Source organism: Hyperoodon ampullatus, assembly GCF_949752795.1.
Source record: "Hyperoodon ampullatus genome assembly, chromosome: X".
Classification (NCBI taxonomy): Eukaryota; Metazoa; Chordata; class Mammalia; order Artiodactyla; family Ziphiidae; genus Hyperoodon; species Hyperoodon ampullatus.
The window spans coordinates 17,638,522-17,664,601 of NC_136913.1; the positions used below are offsets into that span (position 1 = coordinate 17,638,522).

At 44.9% G+C, this 26,080-nt stretch overlaps 1 protein-coding gene across 6 annotated transcripts in view; it reads right to left on the minus strand.

Annotated features, from left to right (window-relative positions):
* SH3KBP1 (SH3 domain containing kinase binding protein 1) overlaps positions 1-26,080 on the minus strand; it is a gene marked incomplete at its 5' end in the record, with an annotated part of 262,811 nt that overhangs the window by 85,572 nt on the left and 151,159 nt on the right. For all 6 annotated transcript variants that reach the window (XM_079726907.1, XM_079726911.1, XM_079726910.1 and 3 more), the window contains 2 exons: positions 6,236-6,330; positions 21,240-21,315. In XM_079726907.1, the coding sequence (XP_079583033.1) occupies positions 6,236-6,330; positions 21,240-21,315 (171 nt within the window). The remainder of the gene's footprint in view (positions 1-6,235; positions 6,331-21,239; positions 21,316-26,080) is intronic.

Below are 26,080 nucleotides of genomic sequence, written 5' to 3' on the forward strand. Positions count from 1 at the left end.
TTTCCCCCCTCCCCCTCCCCCGCCTCTCTCCCTCTCCCCCTCTCTCTCTCTTTCATGGTGACAGTAAGCAGAAAACTAACCTGGGTCCAGAAGAACAGAGGAAAGCAAAATAGGCTGGGCATGGGAAGAAAGAAGTGGGAGAGGAGGGCTTTAGGCACAAAAAGAAGCAATGGTAGCCCTGAGCTGAGCTCATTATGTCCTCTGCACTACCATTCCATTTCTGTAGATGTGACAATGGAATCAGAAAGTCCTGGATGCTCCTGACCCTACGAGGTCAGAGACATGGACACAAAAATGTCGGAAACAGATGGATGGGGGAATGGCGTGGTAATACTGTTTTCCTAATAAAACAATGATAATGTCATTAATTTAAAAAGAAAATTGCACAGGCACCTGCCCTAGATATACCCAGCAACAGAGCGTGACTCAATAAGTAGACAAGAGTCACCTCGGGGAGTGACTGAGCCGCACCTACCGCAAGCATCCACAGCCCCACAGGAAACAGAGCAGTCCCGCCCTGCCAGCCCCCACGTTCAGGGTCAGGAGACCCTGCCCTGGCTCGGCCGCTGATTACTGTGAGGCCCTTGGGAAAGTCACTTCCGCGCTCTGGGCCTCTGTTCCTCCTTTGCCATCTGGACCGAACACCATGGTCCCGCCTAGCTCCCAGGGCTGTTGTGAGCATGCGTGAGGAGAAGGCGGGGTGCTGAGGGGTTCCGGACTCTTGCTGCCAGTGGCTCAGAAGGGTCCTGCGCTGGGAAGCTCTGGTCCTGCAGGAGCTATTACTATTTTGTTTTTTAGTGATTCAGATTTTTTTTTAATTTTATTTATTTACTTTTGGCTGCGTTGGGTCTTTGTTGTGGTGCATGGGCTTCTCATTGTAGTAGCTTCTCTTGCTGCAGAGCACGGGCTCTAGGCGCGCGGGCTCAGTAGTTGTGGCTCGCGGGCTCTAGAGCGCAGGCTCAGTAGTTGTGGCGCATGGGCTTAGTTGCTCCACGGCATGTGGGATCTTCCTGGACCAGGGCTCGAACCTGTGTCCCCTCCATTGGCAGGCGGATTCTTAACCACTGCGCCACCAGGGAAGCCCGGAGCTATTACTATTAAGTTAAATGCTCAACCACTGTCTGGGAAAGGAGGGAGGAAAACACGATGAGGGAGAGCTGGAGGAAGCTGGTGAGTTAGTATCAGTCCTAACTCTGCTGTCACAGCAGCAGGTCTAGCTCAGACATTTGGGGTCCCTGGTTTGATACATCCCTAAGACAAGGCGAAATTCCTAGCTGGTATTTTTTCGTAGTGGTGACCATCTACCTTTAGCTACTCCACTGGGTTCCCTCTTTCTTGAGAGGCGCATATATTGGTTTTCTCCCCCAAACATCAATGCTGTCCCCTTCTCCTTCCTTCCGACTCCACCACGCCGTGACTTTAGTCAATAACATTACCTTTCTCTGTGTTTACCTTCATGTTGTCAAATAGGCTTTATAACCATGAAGAAATGGGGGTTTCTGTTGGCTTTGTAACGGGTCAGAGACACAGCCACTCAGGGGAGCCTTTTGATAAGAAATACCCGAAGATCTTTGTTTACGGAGGGGTCACGTGAGAAGCCCTTCCTCCTAGGTTACCCAGGGCTGGGAGGAAAGGGCCATTGCTCCGAGGCCAGGAGGCTGTTGGCCAAGGGCAGGGACATCGCCCCTCTGCACAGCTGGGCTCGCTCTGCGCCAAGCGGCAGTGGTCAGGGCAAGGCGCATGCTTCACAGTAGAGCCTCGCCTGACCCCTTCTCCAGGGAGCTTCTCAGGTTGGAAACCAGACCCAGAGGCTTCTGAACCCTTTCAACCACGCTCTGAGCACAAATCAGGAAGGCAGGGATGGGGGTGGCAGGAACACAGACGAAGGAGCTATTTTTTTTTTAAAGGAGCTATTTCTGAGTGACTGGAAATAAAAGCTAAACACAGGTGTGTTCTGCACCCGTGGACATGTTCCCAAATCCACAAGAATTCTATTTTATAAATAAACTAAAAAAGAAACCATTCGGGTTGCCACATTTCATCCTAGTTTCCAGGGACACACACAAATAGTTTGGGCCCTTGTGCATTATTTCAGGAATCGAGGAGGGCGTATAGGCACCCACTAAAGGTGTATGACTCATTTTCTAGAAAGCTATACGAAGTGACAATCTAGGGCTAAAAATGAGGGCAACGTCTGCCCTGTGACTCCTGCCACAGCTCATAAAAGCAGGGCAAAAAACCACCTTAAGTGACTATAAAATGAAACCACCATCAGAATTTGGGGTAAATCAAGAACGTCTACAGCAAAAGCCATCAAATTTAGAGAAGAGCTATTTCATCTCAACTCATAATACAATACAGAGGCATATCAAGGTGCATATTAAACAAATTGTGGCGAAACTATTCACTCTGCAATATGAAAAGCACACAGTCATCTAAATGAACTTCTGGGCGATACCTAAACTCAGAGCAAGAGTAAGACTTTTCTATAAAGCAGGGTTTGACAGACTCAGATTCCATCCTTCCCACCTTCAACAGGCAAAATATTTATGGCATGTTTTCTTTCCAAATTCTTGCTGAAATCTCACCCATTGCGAATTCTTACCCACTGCAAATTCTTACCTATTTTAGGTGTATATATATTTTTTACCACTGTTACCCACTTTATATCACAGCATTCCAGCCCCAGCTAAAAACTGGGCCCAGCCACAAGAGCCCTTGCATTCCCATTTCTGAGGTCAGAGAAAGAGCAGAGATAAACTGACAATTCCTAGGATTACAGGTACCAGTGATGGGCCCCTCCCTGCGAGAGGCACTTATACACAGCATCTTAGTACATCCTCACGGCTGCCCTGTGAGGTTGGCTTTAGGGCTGAGGAAACTGAGTCTCAGAGGGGTTAAGTGACATGCCCAAAGACACACAGCTAGGAACGGTGGAGCTGGGACTCAAACCCTGGTGTCTCTGAGTGGCAGCCCATGTGGCACTTGTCATTTTAACATGATGGTTCCAACAAACTCGAATGCTAGATCAAGGCTGGCAGATATTTTATGAGAATGGAAGTCAAAATCTGCAGAAGTACAAGGAATAACAAGAGACCTGATTTCACAGATCATATAAGACAATAATAAAAACAAAATGATAGAGCCTAAGGGACTTTTTTTTTTAAGCCAGAAGCTCAAAATGGGCCCAAGCACATGATGCAGCATGAATTAGACTGGTTGTATTATTAGCTATTGAAAACCAGCTACATGGGTAAGCAGAGGCATCCTGGGTATTGGGAACATGGTCTGGGTCAAGTTAGGGAGGAGGCACAGGTAAGAAGGGGACAGCCTGGGAGAGTTCATGGAGAACAGCAACGTGAACAAGGCCAGCAAGTCAGCAAGTTAGGTATATATATATTTTTTTACCACTGTTACCCACTTTATATCACAGCATTCCAGTCCCAGCTATAAACTGGGCCCAGCCACAAGAGCCCTTGCATTCCCATTTCTGAGGTCAGAGAAAGAGCAGAGATAAACTGACAATTCCTAGGATTACAGGTACCAGTGATGGGCCCCTCCCTGCGAGAGGGACTTATACACAGCATCTTAGTACATCCTCACGGCTGCCCTGTGAGGTTGGCTTTAGGGCTTTAGGGTCTGTGGCCAGACCACGTGGCTGGATATCTAGCCCGATCTTACAATGAAGGAGAGAAAGTTACCAAAGCCCTTCACTGGAACAGAGAGGTTACACAAGCAGAGGCTGTTATGGGATGATAGAAGGCAGGGGCTAGGGTGATAGGGATGCAGCAGGTGGAAACTGGAGCTGGGGAAAGCATCCTTCCATTGGTCAGCCCAGGGCTCTCCTGTGGAGCATGCTCTGTGGAAGGTGCTGGAGAAAGGAGGAGGGAGGAGGCCCTGGAGGTGCAGACCAGGGCCTGGCTCTGCCAGGGACAGAAGTGGCAGGGAGGCAGGAAGGCAGGATCCTCGGGGGCTGGCGCTGCTGGGCTTGGGGGTGGGGGCAGGGTGAGACCAGGAGGAGCAAGTGCCAAGATGAGCCACCCAGGCGCTCTGGCCTGAGCAGCACAATTAGTGTGCAAGCCAGGACAAGGGACCAAGTGGACAGGGAGGGTGCCAAGTACTCGTTTTGCAAGTGTAATTGTGAGATCTGTAAGCTGCTTCACAGGTCCAAACTGCTTCTAAACACATTGAGCTGTGGAACCAGGGAAATCAGATGCAACCCTCAGGCCACTCCTGAAAGCAGCCTTCCACCTCCGCCCAGTTCATTTCTCCCTACCGTGTAGATAGGACCGGGAGAGAGTCCCTCTCTGACTAAATAAGCTCTTCAACAAACTTCAATTCCTTTTATTGGACTGGATGCCAGGCTGGGAGGGAGGAATGAAATCATCAGAATGAACGTGTTCTCATCGTATATAATCAAATGACAAGGACTGGAATATAAGATGTTAAGGTAGAAATAGATGTGTTCAGACAAGAGACCATCCACGGTGGGCTTTTCTTTCCCCCAAACCTTAGTAAATGTTATTGTACATCTGGTTTTCAACTGAAAAGAGGGTGCCCCCCCCAAACAAAAACAAACACAGGAAAGTGAGCCCCCCCACTACAAAGAGTGGCAGTTGTTTAACCCTCTGGTCACTGTATCATCGTGGGGAAAAGAGCTCTAGCCCTTCCCCTGTGGTAGTAGAACCAAGTCTCCGTGCCAGTTATCAGAGTAGTTTTATCATGCTTCACAGCCATTTCATGTATTTGGTTAAGGGTCTGATTTAAAATAGGAAATGCACCGTGCCTAGGAAAGCATCCCGGAGGAGGCCTGCCCGCAGGACAAGGGGAAGGGTGGCAAAGAAAGAGCCACTTTGCGTCCTCGGCTGAAAAGCACGAGAAGGGCAGCGTTTCCCCTGCTCTGATTTCCTCCGGCCACATTCAACACCTACAGAGATGTACTGAAATAAGTTCATGGGAGAATATTTTACAGGTGAAAAGATGGATGAGTTCTGGGGCCATCAGCAAAGCAGGGAAGAGTGTACTAGTCCAGAAAGGCGCCCTAGCATTGTCCAGCACACCACTTTCGATGGAGAGGGTGAGAGCGCCAAGCTTTCTCCCTAAAATAATCTGACCTTTGGCAATCTCCTTGACCTCTGGGGTCATGCATTCCCTGGCATCTATGGCTCAGGCTCTGAAAACACACAACCTCCATAGCCATTTCTTAAAGGTAACTGTCCTTGATTATAAGGTCATAAAGGGAAATCCTACCAATCACTTATGGACACACTCGGGGATGGGGGATGGGGGACGGGTAACACCATGGTCCCTTGCCTCTCAGTAACGGCCAGAGACAACAGGACCCAGGGCCTGCTTCCCACCCTAAGCCCCTGTTCTCTCTCCCCTTTCCCTGCACCCTCCACCCTGTCAATGCTGTCCAGCCCCGCATGAACACAGGCAGCCACATGATCCCCCAGTCACGCCCGTGCTAAGGGAATTCCACATTGCTTGCCACTTACCTGGATACAAGACTAAAAGCACCTTATACATCCTAAAGACTGCTCAGCTTTTCGTCATAGTCAACCATCACAAAAACTCTATACTTCAGAGAAAAGGCCATATATTCCAGGAATTACTTAAATAATGGATCTTTCAACCACCCACTTGGTGAGTACCATTGCATGAAAGCATGCACAGCACCTGGTCCAGGCCCTGTTAAGCTGTGTCACTGCACACAGATGTAGTCTAAAATCACTGCCTATAGTGATAATAAAATCATCCGCGCTTCTCAGCCCCAGCAAGACGGGCAAGATTCTCTCAGGCACGCTACCTGTCTTTGATCTGTACAGTAAACATTCTTTAAGCCTTTTCTGCCTGTGATGTACGACCTTGCCTTTTGGAAGCCCCACCTTGGATACCTCATGGCACAGAGCTTTGCAGCCAGGGCTGCTGTGGAGGGCAGGCTCTCTGACCAAGCAGGCCACCTTCCGCCTTCCGGGTTAGCCCTTCTGGGACAGGGCCACGCAAATCTGCAGCTGGCTCCAAGGCACACGGAATCTACTGGAGTTTCAAGTTCATTCATTCACCTGGCTACATTTGGCTTAGCCTGATTGAGAGGAAAGATGTAAGGTTCTCCCTTGGGAATGCAGGATCATGAAAATTAAGTGCATCAAGGGTTAAAATATAAGCACGTACTATCCAGTCCACACCTCAAAGCAGTTCATAGTTTAGAAGGCAGGAGGGAACCTTTGTTTACCTTATTGATGAGAGTGACTATATCTCCTTCTTTGATTGTCAATTCATCGTCGTTCTGTGCCTCATATGGAAATATTACTTTGCAGTAATCCTTGGCTGTAAGAAGAAAAGAAAACACAACCCTTAAAATGCTTTATCTAATGAGCTGGCCCAGAAGGAAATGTTACATTAACTTCAGAGAAAAGCACGCTTAACAGAAAGAACACAACTACTGCATAAAGAAAGAAGGGTCACCCTCGGAAAACTACCCAAGATTGCTCATTTTTGGTTCATGCATATTTATTCTCATTTTTCCCTCAAAAATCATGTGACATCATGAAAGCAATTGACTTCTTTGCTTCTCTCAGGCAGAAAAGCAAAAAAGGTTTCCTTGGTCTCAGAAAATAAATGTGTATTTTTGAATACTCTTTATTTTACATACCATTTTTTTAAAGATATTCGCCATGTATTTCTTCTTTAGGTATTTTTTTTTAATTAACTAATTGACTTTTATATTTATTTTTGGCTGTGTTGGGTCTTTGTTTCTGTGCGAGGGCTTTCTCTAGTTGCGGAAAGTGGGGGCCACTCTTCATCGCGGTGTGTGGGCCTCTCACTATCGCGGCCTCTCTTGTTGTGGAGCACAGGCTCCAGATGTGTAGGCTCAGTAGTTGTGGCTCACGGGCCCAGCAGCTCCGTGGCATTTACATACCATTTTATATATTCTTCAGGTGAATGCATAAGTAGACATAATCTACAAAGAGCAAAAAGCTTAAGTTTTGCCCTCACTGTCTTCTTCCACGCATCACTGAATCAGAAACAGGGTATCTGTATGTTACAAAGCTGACATGGCACTCAAAACAATGAGAAAGACTCCATTACGGTCCATCTTAAGAGACAGATGTCAATGGAGTTGTATGTGAACATGTGTCAACCACAAATGGCCAACAAATACTGACCAAATGCTCTTCGCACACGTGTCGGGGGGGCGAACTTTTCAAATATGTCCCATGGTCTCTCTGTGGGAACCTGCCTACTCAGGAACCTACGACTGTTCATCAGCAAGGAAATGCACCAGCTTTCACCAAAGAGAGAAAAACACTAAGGCCACTCAAAATCCATTCAAATATGCCCTGAATTATATGCTTTTGAAAGGCTACCTGATATTAAAACCTTCTCTATTTACACAAAAGCACCTGTTTAGAAGACACTGAAAACATTTGTAAGGTATTTGGGAAACTAAGACTTAGAAAACAGGTTTAATGACACAGGACAGAAGGTGGAAAGAAAAATTCAAGAGAATTAGTATCTACCGGGACAGGTATTTATTAGTCTGCATCAAAGTCAACAACCCTAATGTCTTTGAATGGCCTTAAATATTGCCCAATGATTAGGCCACTCCTGCAGACAGATAACAGCCTAGAGCTATATACGTAAGTATCAATTACAGCATCCCTAGTACAATTTTTATCACTAAAATGTGTGGGGTTCTTTTTTATTATGGTTAATGTCACATCAATCAAAGAGAGTGATATATAAAATCAACACAATAAAAAGTCTATAATACAGACACACTGTGGTCTAGCGTTGGGATATGACAGAGAATAGGGAGGGGAGGAGGGAGGAAAGGGGAGAGGGACTTACTTTGTTTACAGATGCTTTTGCTTTCTGTCCAATGGCTTGAAGATATCAGTTACACCCCCTATCCTAGTGCTGGAAACCTTCTGTCTTAGGTACTCTGGGAAGCTGATGCCTTTTGCTCCTTAACTCATGCTAAGAGGCACTAGTTCTAAATCCCATCAATACCAATCTGCCCATATATTCCTAAGCCCACATAGTTCCATCTCTCTTAAATTCGTGACAGCAAACCTCCCAAATTCTGAATTGGCCCAAATGTTCTAAAGGGAGGGAAAAAGTTAAGCATCTTTAAATTGGATAATGACAGCTCCTTACCAATTTTCCTACTGACTGTGCTAGTGAAATATGACTACCCAACCTCAAAACTTACAGCAACACTGAAATAAACACAGTATTATTGAAGAACTGCCCTGCAGAGTCCTGGCTTTAAGAATAATTTGTTGGATCAAAATCACGGAAACGTTTTACACAGAAGATAAGACATCCGTGGCCAACAAAGAAGAGGAACAAGTCATGTTTTTATTCCTTTCCATCAAAAAAAGTCAATTACATAGAGAATGGACTTGAGGATACGGGGAGGGGGAAGGGTAAGCTGGGACAAAGTGAGAGAGTGGCATGGACATATATACACTACCAAACGTAAAATAGATAGCTAGTGGGAAGCAGCCACAAAGCACAGGGAGATCAGCTAGGTGCTTCGTGTCCACCTAGAGGGGTGGGATAGGGAGGGTGGGAGGGAGGGAGACGCAAGAGGGAAGAGATATAGGGACATATGTATATGTATAACTGATTCACTTTGTTATACAGCAGAAACTAACACACCATTGTAAAGCAATTATACTCCAATAAAGATGTTTAAAAAAAAAGTCAATTAAGTGTGGTAGACATTGTTGGTTAACTTCCCGGCCACCATTCCCCATCCCCTTCCCAGTTCACAGAATCCTAATTTGTTCAGGCATTATACTCAGGAATAGGGAACACTCCCACAGCCCTAGGGATGAGTCAAATACATCTAGGCAAATAATATTTTTTATAATCATTTAAAAAATTGAAGTATAGTTAATTTACAATGTTGTGGTAGTTTCAGGTAGACAGCAAAGTGATTCAGGTACACACACACACACACACACACACACACACACACATTCTTTTTCAGATTCTTTTCCCATATAGGTTATTACAAGATATTGAACATAGTTCCCTGTGCTATACAGTAGGTCCTTGTTGGTTATCTATGTTATATGTAGTAGGGTGTATATGTTAATCCCAAACTCCCAATTTATCTCCCCCACCCCTACCATCCCCTTTCACAACCATAAGTTTGTTTTCTATGTCTGTGAATCTATTTCTGTTTTGTAAATAAGTTCATTTGTACCATTTTTTTAGATCCCACATATAAGTGATATCATATGATATTTGTCTTTGTCTCACTTCACTTAATATGACAATCTCTAGGTCCATCCATGTTGCTGCAAATGGCATTATTTCATTCCTTTTATGGCTGAGTAATATTCCATTGTATATATGTATATATATGTACCACATCTTCTTTATCCATTCCTCTGTCGATGGACATTTAGGTTGCTTCCATGCCTTGGCTATTGTAAATAGTGCTGCTATGAACACTGGGGCACATGTATCTTTTCAAATTAAGAGTTTTCTTCTGATATATGCCCAAGAGTGAGATTGCAGGATCATACGGTAACTCTATTTTTAGTGTTTTAAGGAACCCCCATACTGTTCTCCATAGTGGCTGCACCAATTTACATTCCCACCAACAGTGTAGGAGGGTTCGCTTTTCTCCACACCCTCTCCAGCATTTGTTATTTGTAGGCTTTTTAATGATGGCCATTCTGACTGGTGTGAGGTGATACCTCATTGTAGTTTTGATTTGCATTTCTCTGATAATTAGTGATATTGAGCATCTTTTCATGTGCCTGTTGGCCATCTGTATGTCTTCTTTGGAGAAATGGCAAATTTAGGTTTTCTTAGGCAAATAATATTAATTTCTCTCCCCTTTGTTGGTGATTGGTTGAGGGGTGAGCATGTGATCCACTTCCAGCCAATGAGATGTGAGAGGAAATGTGCCGGGGGGGGGGCAGTTAGATTTTGTTCCCAGATAAAAAAAGATACATGAGGAAAATAGGTGCCCCTGCCTTTTTGCTTTTAACACTGTTTCATCCTTGTTGGAAGATAGTACATAGTTTGGTGCTGTTGCAGCCACATTTCACCCATGAAAGGAAAGCCAAAAAAATCAAAGAGGAGGTGACCCTAAGCCCTGACATTGTTGAGATGTCTGTTGAATTAACCAACTTCAGGGCACCTGTCTCTGGATCTCCTGTTATCTGACTTAATATAACTCTATTGCTTATCATTACTTTGTGGTCAGGTAGGCATTTATCACTCAAAGCCAGCCCTGACATGAAGGTTCCCTGACATGAAGGAACTCAGTAGAAGAAAGAGGACACTTCCAGTAACCTCCTCTGAAACACTTCACTATAATCTGCCTCTCCCACCAAACCTTCTTGCCAGGTATCTTTGTCATTCCCTTTTCCCCCAACTCTTCCCTTGCTACCTTAAGACCTGGCCTCCTAGTAGGAGGTTCGTAAATGACTATGGAATTGACTTGTAACCAACATAGAAAACATTTACAAGAAAGTACTAACAGGCCTTTAAAATGTTTCACGGGGCCATTTTGTTTTATGCCCACAGTTTTCCTATAAGCTAAAGGAGGGTAGGTGTCCCTCTGTCTTTTTTAAAAAACAGCTTTAATGATGTATGATTTATATACTATAAAATTCACATATTTTAGTTGTACAGTTTGAAGAGTTTTAATACATTTATATAGTTGTGTGGCCATCACCATAACCCAGTTTTAGAACACTTCCACCATGTAGCTCTGCTGTTTTATATGTGAGGCCTTAGACACAAAACTATCTAGAAAGCACCAATTTTAGATAAAAGGACGAGATAAAGGTGCCAGTGGCTACCATCAACTACCTCTCTCTGCAAAGCAGGTTCCCATACCATACCTCGCCCCTCTTTGTATCCCCAGAACCTGACACACCTCCCACTCAGTGTTTCTTGATCATCCTCTAGCAACACCTAAAAAGTAGAGGAAAATCTGTGGGATAGCAAAGTAGGAGGAGAAGATTCTGGGCTAGAAGTCAGGAGAGCCGAGACTGGGTTTGGTCCCCCCTGGTCTTCCCCAAGCACACAACCTGAGGCAATCACACCGTAGCTCTGGACCTCATGTTCTCACGTGTAAAAGTGAGGCTGGCCAAGGAGCGCCAAGAGGAGAGTTTGGTTAACTTTAGCAGGACACTTTGAGCAAATTTCAACTTATTCCAGAATTCCAGTATAAAACAACTAAAAACAGAGCTGTCTGGTTAAATTAGAGAGCGGGGCTGGTCCATCTCCCACCCAGGTCCCCAGAAACATCCCAGTGAAATGCTGGAGGCGTCAAGGAGCACACTGGGCTATACCTTCGTCCTCGCTGGCTCTGACAGTTCACAGCTCTAGTCGTGAGCACCGGAACTCAGAACACTCCTGACCAAATATGGCAATGCTTCGCTTCACATTTTAAGTTATTATGATATATTTGAAAATAAGAATTTGTTTTTACTTCTGAGGCATTCGGGCCCTAATTCAGCAGTATTGGAAAAGAAGAACATTATGTTGGTTTGGATGTTACAATGGTTTTAAGATACTCAAAAAAAATTCAAATGCAAAAAAGTTTATGAACTCTGAAAATACGATTTTAACTTTATAGTATATGGAACGAAGATGTTCCCTACTTTAATTCAAACATTTATTGAGTCACCACCATGAAAAAGATATTGTCAGTTCCTGGGCCTGTGATATACAGGTCAGTCCAACCACACCCTCCCACCCTTGCACGGAAGTGACAACCTAATGCCTGGAGAAAGGCGAGGGGAGAAGAACGACAGTAAGAAAACACAAGTACACGAATAAGCATCAACTCACTATGACTGAATACTGTCATGGTGTTTCAGAGAAAGGCAAGACTGCATGCAGGAGAGAGATCACAAAAGAGGAGGCATTTGATATGTCTTGAAAGAAGAGTATAATTCCAAATCCTTTTTGAACGTGGGAAGATTATAAATTTTAAATGAATAGCAGACAGAGGTAGAGAGGAAAGGACTGAAGTTAATTTTTGGAGGCAGGCATTTTCCATCTATTCATCAATTAGATGGATTTAATTAGTCCAAGATCAAATAGGAATGAATACACACAGACACATAAAGAAATAAAGGCACAATTTATCCAGTAATTAAGATGATTTTGCCTCTATTTTTTCTTTAGAAAGATTTAAAAATACTAATAAATTAGCATAAGGCTGAAACCTTAAGTCAGTTCTTAAGCTTTTTTGTCTTAGAGTCCCTTAAGAATCTGATGAAAAAGCAATGACCAGAGAAAGGAAAACAAAAACATAGACACATTCAAAGGTGCAGAGAAAATGTGGTGTACAATATCAGAAGGGTCAAGAACCCTGAATCTCTTGCCCAGTTCCCAATAAAGAGCCCCTTACTAAGTGATGATTGGCATTCCAATTTTAAGATACGCCAAGAAGTCCAGTCATAATTCACACCACCTCCAAAAAAACACAAAAAAACAAAAAACCCATTATGTCAATCTCTAAATTTCTAGAAATTTACATGAGATTAAAAACAGATTGTTCACAGAATTGAAATCACATGAACACATCCAATGACACCCTTCAGCTGGCTTTATAATCTATTCATATAAAAAAACAAACAAACTTAAGAAAATACCCTCACCTTAAAAAAAAAAAAAAAAAGCAGAAGAAACAGAATAAACATATCAGCAAAGAGAACATATAAACACACACCAAGAAAATAACATTAAATTTAGAACAATTCTCTGGGCTCAATTTAGGACATGAAGATCAAAACCCCATGTGTCACAAAGTCTGGTAGGAAGCCTTCCAGACCTTTCAGCAGGGATGGAAAGTACCAGGTCATGCCTGGAATTGAAAATTTTCTTTTCCTTTGGGACACTAGAACAAACACATCAAGCTCAGTGGTGTCTACTTTCACCAACATCAAAATCTGAAAATTCTTTCATTAAACTGACAAATATTATCAGAGACACTACTGGTTCATAAGCCCTTATCCAGAAGCCCTGGGGACAGAATTTTTCAGATTTTAGAAAGGAAATACATTGCACATGCCATATAATATGTAACATCCCCATCTGGAGTCTGAGGCTGCACCCAACCATCAAATACATTAAAATTTTGCAGCAAATGGATGATTCGTCACCCCGAGTGGGATAAATAAAGACTATACCTAGATGCGCATTAGTCCAGGACAAGTTTTATCACCCAAGGAGTGATAAAACCTTTTGGTTTTCGGGAGCTTTTTGTATTTTGGAATTGCAGTAAGGGTGTTGACATCTATCATGTTCTGGGGAAAAGAGAATAAGTTAAATAAGACTAGTTATCTGGTTCTCAGGGAGCTTATAATCAAGGAAAGGAAATAAGGCACGTATACACAGAGCTCTGGACAAGGCAGCGGTGAGGAGAGAATGAGAGTGATGTGTTTGCCTTAAAGCCTCAGAGATTCCGAAATGGGGAAACTACTTCCCAAAGGAGAGACTCAGGGTCCCTTCTGGGAAGAGCAAAATGGCACTGGCCCCTGCCTGGACAATGTTCTAGGACTTTGACCAGAGGAGGAGGAGGAGGAGGGGTGTTTCTCAACCATTCCCGATGACAAGAATGATGTAGGGCACCTGTTTCTTCTATGCCTTCCCAGATCCCTTCCCTAGGGATTCTGAGGTGGGACCAGGAATCCAGCAGCTAAACCAGCACCACGTCCCCCAACCCCGCGTGATTCTCACCAGCAGGGATGCTTAAGAAACACGAGTCTAGGTTAGTGGTCCTCATACTTGAATGGGCATTGGCATCAGGTGGAGGACGTGTAAAAACAGAAACCCCAGGGTTTCCGATTCCATAGGGCTGGAGCAGGGCCTGGGGATTTGCATCTCTAACAAGTCCCCAGGGGATGCTGACGCTGCTGGTCTGGGGACCACACTGATCTAGCCATGGGTATTAGCAAAATGTCAATGCCAGGAAGGAGCAAAACAACCGTGGGGACCTGGAGGGTGGGCCAGCATGGCGGCAGTGCCGAGGCTGTCTGTGCTGTATGAGAGATTTAAGTGAGAAATGCAGTTCTGCGTCAGTCTGAGGATCCAGGGCTCGTGGGGAGGGGTGAGATGAATACATTTGTTCAATAAATATTAACTAAGTGTCCAGTGTGCGCCCGGAAGCAGAGATATAGGAGTGCCCTCCTGGGGCGTACGACAGTCTATACCAGTGGTTTGCAACTGGTGTGACTTGGCTTCCCAGGAGACACTGGCAATGCCTGGAGACATTTATGGTTGTCACAACCTGGGGGGGAGGCAGTAATAAGTATAATTGACATCTAGTGGGTAGAGGCCAGGAAGCTGCTAAACATCCTACAATGGACACAGGACAGCACCCCAACAAAGAATGATCTGGTCCAAATGTTAATAGGGCCAATGTGGAGAAAGCCTGGTCTCTACCTAAACTCAGACAGGGAAACAAAACGCAATGCATTCGTCACTACATTGGCAGCTCTGGTCTTCACAAAACGCCTTCCTCCACAAAAAAGCTGACTGTGACCCCTCTGGTCTTGGATGTTGCTGGGAATATGACTTTCAAATTATTTCACAGCTATGAGTTATGCCACTTTCTATTGTCTCACTTGAAAACAATCTTTTTTTAAAGAAATCAAAATCTGACAAGCAAGGGAAGCTTTTCTGTTCTCCAGTATGGAGTAGATCATGGCTCGTCTCAAAGGCACCTTTTCCTGCTCAGATGAGGAGAAGCACTGAGTCTTTGGGAGGAAGGAAATCCACCAGGATAGCAGAAAGGGAGCTCACTTTTTTCCTGCAAGCGGGCTGTATTTGAAATCCAGGTCATCTGCAGCATGGGTAGGCTGGGCACCCTCGCAGAAGGACCCCTCACTCTGAATCCAGACAGCAAGGTCTGTGCTGGGGGCACTCGATGAAAGGTGCATCCTAGGGACAGCGGGGACCTGAGACACCGAGCCTGGGGGGCTTTAGTACATAACAGGTGTGGGAGGCGCTAAAGGGCTGGGTAGGAAACATGTTTCATATTGGATGTGCCCAAATTCCCAGGCCTGAGGGTGAGTGAGCTTTGGAGAAGATAAGTGAGCAAAAAACACCTATCCTGGCAAAATAGATTAAAAGAGTTCCCAGGTAAGGCTGAGAAAAATCCCAACATAAGGGAGTTGACCCTTTTTTCTCCTATTCAAACATGTGGTGACAAAGCAAAAATTAGCTCAGACTGAGAAAGTAAAAATCTGCAAATGCGGATACAAATGCAGATAGAGCCAGCTGCAAAATGAACCGGAAATAGCATTTCTCCCAAGCACACCCACTACAGCTGGAAAGGGTCCTAACAACCCCTTCTCTGAGCGACGACTGCTTTCTTACTCTCTGAGAAAGTCTGTCCTCTAAGACCACAGACTATCAGAAACTTTGCTTTTTTATACTGTATTAGTAAGAATGAAATGTTTCAGCCTTGGCTGAAAGAAACAAGTCACTGTGACACAGAGAAGAAGCCTTGAATCCCCACACAAGTGCAGGGCCTCATGTAAGGGGTTCTGGACACAGCCCTGCACATCTATCTTAACTTGGTGGTGGTCCAGCTCACAGACAGACCTGATGTGGCCCGACTCACACAGCCCTGTTTTGCTTGGGGCCTACCAAAACACGGCTGCTTCGTTTACATTTCACTCACTTCCATTTCTCCTCCAAATCTGTAACTGCTCAGTTTTCTTTTGTTTGGTGCGATGCTCCACAGGTCCTCCTGGGCAGTCTCCTCGTTGCAATGAGCCCATAAACTTGACTTTGTCAGACTAGCCTAGTTTGTCTCTGGCGCTCTTGGGCTGACTGGGCCAGCACAGTGGCTAGAAAGAACAAGGGTCTGTCAAGCCCCACAGAGCAACCACTGCCGACCCTCCAGAAATCCGAAATAAGCTCAAGCGTCAACAAATGTGTTCTTTTCTTCCCGGTGACTGTGAACTTGGAAAAGGAGACCCGTGGCTACTACACTGTTTTTACAAGACTCTGTTAGATAGAGAGCCTGGTAAATTGAAACCATTTCTAATTCTCCATCTGCCCAACCACCACTGTTGCCAGTGCCCACTGAGTCCACGGCACTTTCCCGGACTGGATGGCGGGGATGTCAGGTAGAAGACACAGCCCCCTCCGCGAGGGACCAATGATAGCCACAAGGCACTATGTGTCACCATCACAGGGGACGGCTCCTAAGAAGCAAGTCAAGGGACAAAGTGATCAGAAAGGTGGTACAAGTGTCTGGTGATAATGTGAGGGGAGGTTAAACACAGAAAGTTCAGCCTTTGCCCCCCAGCCATCATTATTCAGAAGCCTGACCTGCCTTTGTACAAATTCTGTCAAGGACTATTTTTTCCCCAACCCACCTGCTCAACTGGTCCTCTGCATCTCTAAGACTGAACTGTTTGTTCAAGAAGATGCTAAATAATCATTTCTCTGGGCTATTTCTCTATCCCACCGAGGCCACAAATCATCTGCATCAACTGTAGTAAGAAAGAGGGGAACTCCAGATGTGGGGAGCTGGAAATACCTCAGAGCACTTCATTTATGAATATTTAAACAGTCTTCCTCTTGTTATGAAAATTATGGCAATCTGCTCCCCAGCCCACATTTCTGATGAATTTCAACATCATAAAAGCTTCATTGGGGGAGGGGAGATGATGTTAAAAAGTTGTTTAAATAAATCCTGATCAGCTGAGTTTCACTTTCCCTCAGAAGATATCAATGCACATGAACATTTTTTGAATCATCATAACTTACTCGTGACGTGAGCCTGTATTTGAGCGCACTAAGGAGACAGCTATGTGGGAAGGGGCTTCTCTCCTCTGTACCGCTGGGCAAGTTTCGTTACGGGTGTGACTTCCACCCAGAAGAAAGGAGGCTGTGTTGTTCCCAAGCTCCGAGTCATTTCTAAAAGTGGGTCAGCACTCTCTGTCCTTCCACCTGAACTTGGGTGTTGCGTCAAAATCCAGAAGCAGCGAAAGGTTCCAAATGGAGGGGGCTTTCTAGTGAACTAGGGTGCCTCGTGGAAATCATGGGAGAACCATTACCCCAGAATTTGCTCTTTACAATGAAAGCCAGAGAGTGTGTGAGGGGTGAGATTAAACTGCAGCAATTCTTACTCTGGGTCCATGAAAACACGTCTGTCAATAAATATCTCTCAAGTCTTCACTGACAGTGATAATTCTTCCCGACCTACCACCCGCTTACACACATATTTATATCCATGGCATCTTTGCCAAATGACATCTTCTCATATTCCTAACTCAGTTGTTCGCATCTTCCTTTTGCCTCTCCCATCGGCTGTTCAATTCTTTGAACGCAGAAAGCTTTCACTCTGAATTGCAAAGCTTTCGGAATTGAATCAGAGAGTGAAGATGCTCGGAGAAACCTGAGGGCTTCACTCTAGTACAACCCTCTGACTTCACAGACAAGGCAGACCACGAAGAGCACAAGGCCAGAGAAATAAAATTATTTGCCTAAGGTCACACAGCTAGCTAATAAGAGAGCTAGTCCTAGAATCTGTGCTTCCTAACTCTTAGCCAAAACACACCACCCAGCCCTGTAAAACCACTCTTTATTAACAACTCATCCCCACTCTGTGATGCATCTAGAGATGGACGTAGTTAATAGATACTTGTAGGAGTGAAAAAGGCTTCAGCTAGACTCAGGATCCTCTCACATGCTCAAGGGAGCTGGGCATGATGAACTGTGTTAAAATCCAGGCCCAGGAAGCCCATCTTAGATCTCAGAATTACTTTCAAACTATGCTGTCCAATATGGTGGTCCCCTAGGCACATGTAGCTATTGGGCACTCAAAATGTGGCTAGGCCAAGTTGAGATGTGGCATATGTGGAAAATACACGCTGGGTTGTAAAGACTCATATGAAAAGAGAATGAAAATATCTCATTTAATAATTTTATATGGGTTACATGTTGAAGGGCTAATATTTTGGATATACTGAGTTAAATAAAATATATTTAAATTAAGTTCACCTGTTTCTTTTTTTTAAAACCTGTTTCTTTTCTGTTTTTTTTTTTTTTTTTTTTTTTTTTTTTTTTTTTTTTTTTTTTTGCGGTACGCGGGGCTCTCACTGTCGTGGCCTCTCCCGTTGCGGAGCACAGGCTCCAGATGCGCAGGCTCCGTGGCCATGGCTCACGGGCCCAGCCGCTCCGCGGCATGTGGGATCTTCCCAGACTGGGGTACGAACCCGTATCCTCTGCATCGGCAGGCGGACTCTCAACCACCGCGCCACCAGGGAAGCCCCCTCTTTTCTGGTTTTTAATGTGGCTACCAGAAAGTGTAAAATCTTGTATGTGGTTCACATAGTATTTCTACTGGCCAGCTCTGCTCTAAAACACCTTCCATCCACACCACCTAATCCTGCCAAAAAAGACTTGAGGGCTTCCCTGGTGGCACAGTGGATAGGAGTCTGCTTGCCAATGAGGGGGACACGGGTTCGATCCCTGGTCCGGGAGGATCCCACATGCCGCGGAGCAGCTGGGCCTGTGCGCCACAACTACTGAGCCTGTGCTTTAGAGCCCAAGTGCCACAACTACTGGAGCCCCTGTGCTTAGAGCCCGTGCTCCGCAACAAGAGAAGCCCCCGCTCTCCACAACTAGAGAGAGCCCTCGTGCAGCAGCAAAGACCCAACACAGCCGAAAATAAACAAAAAAAATTTAAAAAAAAAGACTTGAGTCTCCTGCCTGCAGACATTACAGAGGGTAAAAAATATATATCAGGGATGTGCTCTTATCCTAAGGTCAGTTCTTGAGGCCTGAGGATTGATTAGTCACTTAAGCATGCCCTGCAGATGGTCCTGTTTTGTGCCACAACCTTACAAGTGACACTCAGGTCCCCCCTGCTTAGTCTCCCCCAAAAGCAACTCACCGGTCACCCAAGGTACTATTTATTCTGAAGAGAGAGGAACAATCTATAGGGAATTTCTCTTTCACTTCTCTTGAAACTCTTTTCCATTAAAAAAATTTCTCTGTTTCTCAGGTTATTATTTCCACAAACAAGAGTGAGGTTGGTGAAGGCCACTGGTTGTCACATGTCACGAGGACAGCCTGTCCCAGGGACTCCATTCCAATTACCTCGGAGGTTTGATGCGTCTTTCCCTTCTCCTGCCCATCCCCCACTCCACCCATTCCCAGCAAACTTGCCTAATAACCTGGATCATTTATAAACCTGTCAACAGCCAGAACTACAGAATGAGTAGTTGAATGGAAGGAAGGATAGGCTACTGTCCAACGAGAGGGAATGTTATCAGAAGTGGTTTAACTGTGAATTCTTGAAAAAAAAATTTCAGGCCGCTTCAACAATCTTGAAGGTTTTACTGTCTAAAGGTAGGTTTAAGCATGCAAAACCTACAACCCGCGTGAATAACTGCGGGGCCAGTTTGGCTTTGGGAACATCTAGAGGCTCAGAACCCTTCCTGAAGGGTGGGCCCTTGACCAGGAGCACCAGCAGCACCTGGGAATTTGTTAGCAAAGCAAAATTTCAGGCCCCACCCCAGACCTGCTGACTCAGAAATTCTGGAGGTGAGGCCCAGCTCTCCAGGTGATTCTGGGACACACTCGAGTTTGAGAACTGCTGGATCAGAGCCTTAAACTAGTGCGCTTTCCGCCTATTAGCCACAGTCTAATTGTACCATTAACAGACTGAAGGCATGCAAACCTCATCTGAACCTTAAACGTTAAGACAGAGCTCTAGCGGCTGCAGCTATAACATCCATGAATGGATTTATCTAAACCACCATTTTGGGCTTGGCAAGTCCAATAAATTCATTTTTTAATGCCTAAGGCAGTATCCCTTATTTGCTCTCAAAACTACCTGTTTTGCACTGCAAAAGGAGTTCCTGGTATATTTTTCTGCAACAAAAAGAATAAATCTATGCTTGCTCTTATATTAGTCCTAATTATATATGTATGAAATATCTTCTCTCAACCTTTGGCTTTCCAAACTAGATTAGTAGTCTGTCCACATTATCCTCATAAGGAAATCTGAAGCTGGAAAAAAAAAGTTAAAATCCCTAGAAGGAACTGAAGCACTTATTTCTGACTAGAGCACGTTCAGTAACGTTCCAGTTATTGGAAGAATGACTAAAGGAATTGGAGAGTTGCCAGATTTAGCAAATACAAACACAGGATGCCCAGTTACATCTGAATGTCAGATAAACAGCCAATATTGCATAGGACATACTAAAAACAAAAAAATTATTCATTGTTGATCTGAAATTCAAATGTAACTGGGCATTCTGTATTATCTGGCTACTCTAGAATGGGGAATACTGACCTGTGGGAAGCTTTGGGGGAGACAACTGTCCTCAAATACTTAAAGGACTGTTAGGAGAAAAATGGGCTAATATCAATATAGACCCAGAGACTAGAACCCATGGGTAAAAATTACAGGAAGAGCATATCCAGCTCAACAGAAGAAAGACATCTGTAACTACAAGAATTCAAGTAGAGATGTGCTGAGGAGAGTGGCAGGAAAGTCAAGATTTGGGAGTGTCTGTTGAGTGGTTAGGCTAAAAGATAAAGCCTCTCTGATTTGAAGGCCTATGAATCCCTAAACTGCTTGAGTTGCCATCATCTAGAATCTTCCTGCCTCGTGAACTATGCAAACTGCTCTGGGTATACATGGATAAGCCCTGGCTCTGCACGTGGGTGAGAAACAAATGGCAAGAAAGCATCTTGGACTTCCTTGGTGGCGCAGTGGTTAAGAACCCGCCTGCCAATGTAGGAGACACGGGTCCGAGCCCTGGACCAGGAAGATCCCACATGCCATGGAGCAACGAAGCCCATGTGCCACAACTACTGAGCCTGTGCTCTAGAGCCTGTGAGCCACAACTACCGAAGCCTGTGCACGTAGAGCCCGTGCTCCGCAACAAGAGAAGCCACTGCAACGAGAAGCCCGCGCACCGCAATGAAGAGTAGCCCCCGCTCGCTGCAACTAAAGAAAGCCCACGCGCAGCAACGCAGCCATAAATAAACAAACAAATAAATAAATTTATTTTTTTTTAAAAAAGCATCTTGTTCCATCGAGGAACTTGTGCCCGTCCTACTGGTAGAGCCTAATGAAACATATTTGTGTGCATTTTTCCTCATGTGCTTTAAAAAAGCCATTAAGATTACGTAAGGATTTTTCAAAAGCGTTTCAATGATTATAAAACCCTTCACTGCTTTCAAACATAAAACAGATACACAAGGAAACTCACCCTTTGTCCTGCTGTCCATTTCTGTTTTTGACGAGTCTGGAGTTGCTGCAGTCGGAGGTAACTTCTTGCCAATAGTCTGAGGGGAAAAAAGATGATCTTTACTCATCAAGATAATTCTCTCCATCAAGCAAAGGAATAAAAAAGATCAAGATCATGATGACGAAATGCTCCCAACTGGTCCTAAAAACCTCATACTTAAGTTTTGGTATTGCTCTGTGTATTGGCTGCCATTCTTCCATTAGGCCTGGACCTCAGTGACAGATAGGTAGGAAAACCAAGTTAAAAAGTCTTTATCCTTGTAGGCACTCCATATCTCTTACTCCCATTCTTCCTTGGTTCTTTTTTTTTTTTTTTTTTTTTTTTGCAGTACGCGGGCCTCTCACTGTTGTGGCCTCTCCCGTTGCGGAGCACAGGCCCCGGACACGCAGGCTCAGCGGCCATGGCTCACGGGCCCAGCCGCTCCACGGCATGTGGGACCTTCCCGGACCGGGGCACAAACCCATGTCCCCTGCATCGGCAGGCGGACTCTCAACCACTGCGCCACCAGGAAAGCCCTCTTCCTTGGTTCTTATTAGAAGGTTGATTACTTTCAGCAGAGAAAACAGGGACATTTCCCCTCAGTTTATGAGAAGCTGACTCAATCTATGGCCCAGAGAAGGTGTTCAAAGTGTCTGCAGCTTGGAAGGAAGGGCAGGAAGAGGGAAGGCACAAAAAGACAGAAAGAAGGACGGGATGGAAGGATAGAAGGCCAGGCCGATGATGGGCAGGTGGAAGGACAGGCAGAAGTCCGAGTGTCCAGGGCAACTGTGCCTTGTCGTGTCTCCTTCTAGCCATCTAAAAGCCAACTTGCTCCAAAGATGGAACAAGCAGGGCCGGCAGCTCCCTTCCTTCCCACCAGCCTTTTAACCCTCCAGGGCTTTGAAAAAGGCCAATGCTGCAGACCCGAGGCATCTATTTAGTAGTTAAAAAAAAAGAGTCTGTTTTGAGTTCATTTTCTTCCTTTCATTCATAACTAATTCTATTATCATCCATTATTTATGAACCATCCACAGAAAAGACTGGATATTGTCTCTAACTAAAGATATTCCCCCAAACACAGGCAACTCAGCGGCTCAAAGCAACAAAAATGAAAAACGAGACGAGCAGCAAAATGATGGTTCCAAAGGTGAGGTCTGTCCCCACTCCTGTCCTTGGCCATCACGTTTGTGTGATGGTGATTAACGCCCGAGGAAAACGTTGACTGATACCAGGGAAACAGCTCTCAGAACCAAGCAGCTGCATGAATCTCCCCAACAATGAGGAGTTTCCCCAGTGAGAATTTCGGCCACTGGGAAAACCAAACATATCTGCTCCTTGAACACATGAAGGGGAATGAACTGCATAATTGACATACTGGCACGGTAGAATTTTTCTTCAAATACGACTGATTCACCACAGTTTTTAATTTGAAAAAGTTCTTCATGCTTCAAATGTTGAAACTAACATTAAATATGAATAAATCACAGAAAGAGTGTAAGATAAATCTAATCCTCAGCCCTTAGGGAATTTTTAAAAACATTTGTGACAGAAAGCCTTTACATTTTACACGGTGACATTTTTATTTAGTGCTGCAGGGCTTTCTATATTGGATAAAAAATGAAACCCAAAATACTATGCTGCTCCTCAACCGCCACTAAATACTCAAGCTAATTACCCTGTGTGATTCCGAGGAATCATCAAGGAGGAAAAAAGCTTGTTGTTATTTGGCCATAAGGTCACATTTGATGAAAAACTGTTCTTAGAATCATCTTGAAAAATCAGGAATTGACAGTAAAAACAGATGTACTCAGTGTCATTCGCATTCCTGCTCACACTTCCAACAGCATCTCCCTCACTCTCTGTTTTTCCCTTTTGTGGACCAGAATAAAGCATCGCTGCTGTTAACATATTAGGAAGAAGAAAACAAAAACGATTAATCCTTTAGTTATTGCTGACAGTAGAGAGAGGAAATCAGGAAAATACAGCGGTAAGAACTGTGTCCAATCCTGACTTTGCTTCCATTCCTGAAAAAAAAATCAGACATCCAATGGTTTGGGCCTTAAGCCAGATGCCTTCCTTTAGAGAAACTTTCACAGGTTGTGTATTTGTTACCCTTACTTGGTAACAAAAGGAAGTGTTGCCCTCCATCTCTGATGTCCTGGTTTACCAGTGCGTCCAAGCTAACAGACATCAAGAAAGGCCACCAGCTAAATATACTTACTTCTGAGCAGAAAGACATAAGAAAGCAAAGCTTATTCTATTATTTTTTTCTTGCTATTTCAGAAAATACAGCACACTGGTCTCTGCATGGATCCCAGCATCGGGGCGGGGGGGAAGCTGATATTGCACTCATCTTCTGGGGATGCTAGACCTTAACTCCTTTCTTCTTCCTCATGGACCTTGAGGAAGGTCTAGAGTAAGGCCAGTTCCTCCCTTCTCAGCCTGGTCTTCCAGGCGTCCCAGAGATGAGAGTTGTTCAGGTGTCTCTCTCTTCTCTAGGACCCAGACCTAGAGAAGTATGGTTCCCAGACCTGCGGCACTAGCCTCACCTGGGAACTTTGCTAGGAAGTCAAATTCCCAGGCCCCGCCCCAGCCTGTCTCAATCAGAAACTCTGGGGATGGTGCCCAGTGGCTTCTGTCTGAACACACCCTCCAGGGGATCCTGGTGTACGTTCAAGTTTGAGAACCACCAACCTAGATGTAGGAGGGATTCCATTAGCATTAACCAAATCCCTTCTCTGAGATGAACAACTCGGGCGCCTATTCTCATGCCCAGACAAATTATAAAACATCTTTTTCACTCTTCTTCCTCTCTTCTCTACCTGCTGCCACTAAATGCCTTCCCCCTTCTCTATTCTCACTGGCATAAGAACTTGTCATTGCTACTGAATGAGTCGGTTCAGAGAGGCAATGAAGTTTAGTAGAGCAGACAATGTGACAGTATCACTGAGGGAGAAGGAGGGGGGCAGAGGTGGCCATGAGACCCTTCACTGAAGGAGTACTGGAAGGATGAATGCATGCATGGATGGATGGACAGATGGAGGAAAGGATGGTAAGACCGCTTTGAACCAAAAATGGAAGACTGTACCTAGCCTCTCTGGGCTCAGCCTACCGTGAAGGCCGAGTGGGCAGATCCCCATGACGGTGTTGACCTTCAGGGACAGCCAAGCCCTGCGGCTCCTCTGTGGCGCTTCCCTTTACTGGCATTTGGGGCGGGACATTTCTTCACTGGAGAAGACTCTCACACACTAAAGGACAGTTAGCAACACTTGCTTCTGCCCACTAATAGCCTGTAGTGCCCCTTCCTCACTGCATCCACCCCAAATGCCCCACCCCTTTCCAAACACCCAACCCCTTTCCAAACACCCCATTTGAGAAGCTCTATCCCTTGCCCTTCCTCTAAATATAAGAACAAAGACAAAGGTAGTGAATTACTGCGTTCTCACCAGGCTTCCAGCTTCCCCTACCTCTGAAAACATGTTTGGTCCATTGGGCTAAATGTGAACCGAAACCCCAGCTTTTAAAGGGCATGCATCACGAGAGCTATGCCAAGTTCCAGTACGCACACAGGTCCTACGTAGCTGAAGGTCAGCCACAGTGCAGGCCTACATGGACGGACCAATTGGGGAATCACATCCATGCATCTCTCATCCACCCTGCAGGCAGTAAAGAAGGATGCTAGGCTTGCAGAGGCTACGGGAGAGCATTCGGGATGTCCACTTGTGGCTTCCTTGGCAGAGCTCAGAGTTCCTGCCTTCCTGGGTGTCACAAAGAAGGTGCTATCCAGGACAAGCACGGGCCACACACTTAGGGGCTGTGTTGATGCTGCTCAGGACACAGCTCTTTCACCTCCTAAGAGATCTGCAAACAGGCCCGTTTTACCGCATGCCTTCGATGAAGGGACTCTTGGGCTCTGTTCCATAGCTCAACCCAACATGTCCTGTTCTACTCCATGCTGTGGCTAAAGACTTCCTAGGACCCACATCCACAATACTCTGCTCTGACTGCCCCCCAACTCAGAGGCTGCTGCTTGATCCGGGAGTGGATGTACATATGGAGCTGAAATGGATGAAATGTATGTATGAAATCTATGGAGCTGAAAGCTCTACAGACTATTACTATCAAACCACTTCAACACACAGTAATCACCAAGTTAGTGTCAACTTTTGTCTCTCCTGTCACACCCTAATCTCCATTTAAAACCTGATTTTTAAAAATTAATAATTCAAAAAATTCTTCCCTTTGAATATGTAAGACCAGAAGTCCCTCTGCTGTTAGCTCTCTTGACAAAAGTACTAAGTAAAGTTTTGGGGAGTTTTGTGGACAGTAGGGGCATCATATATACTCCTAGCTCTGTAAGATCTGATAACACAGCCTCAGGACAGATAACCCACATATGATTTCAGTTAGTAGAGCTAGTAATTTTTTTTCTTTTCTGTGCCAAAATGAAGAAACTAATGCTTGTAGGAAAGACAATCACTGGATTGGACTCCAGTGGAATCTAGTTCCCTAATGACTCATATATCTGTTTCTCTTCGCAACTGCTGGAGTGTGAGACCAGGATCCTGCTCAAACCAAGTGCAAAATCACTCCTCTGACTTTATTCTAATTCAGATGCAAGCTCCTTTGAGTGTAAAAAAGTTTCCAGTTATAGGACAATGCTAAGGAGAAGAAAGTTTACATCCTATCTCTGAAAGTCTCTTCTCCAAAAATAGTACAGAAAACTCTGAAATCACAAAGGCAACCAGCTTTGCTGGGTAGGGGGAGGAGTGAGAGAGCTCCTTGCATCCTAGCAGTTGGTGAAGCCCCCCTGTTGGTAGACC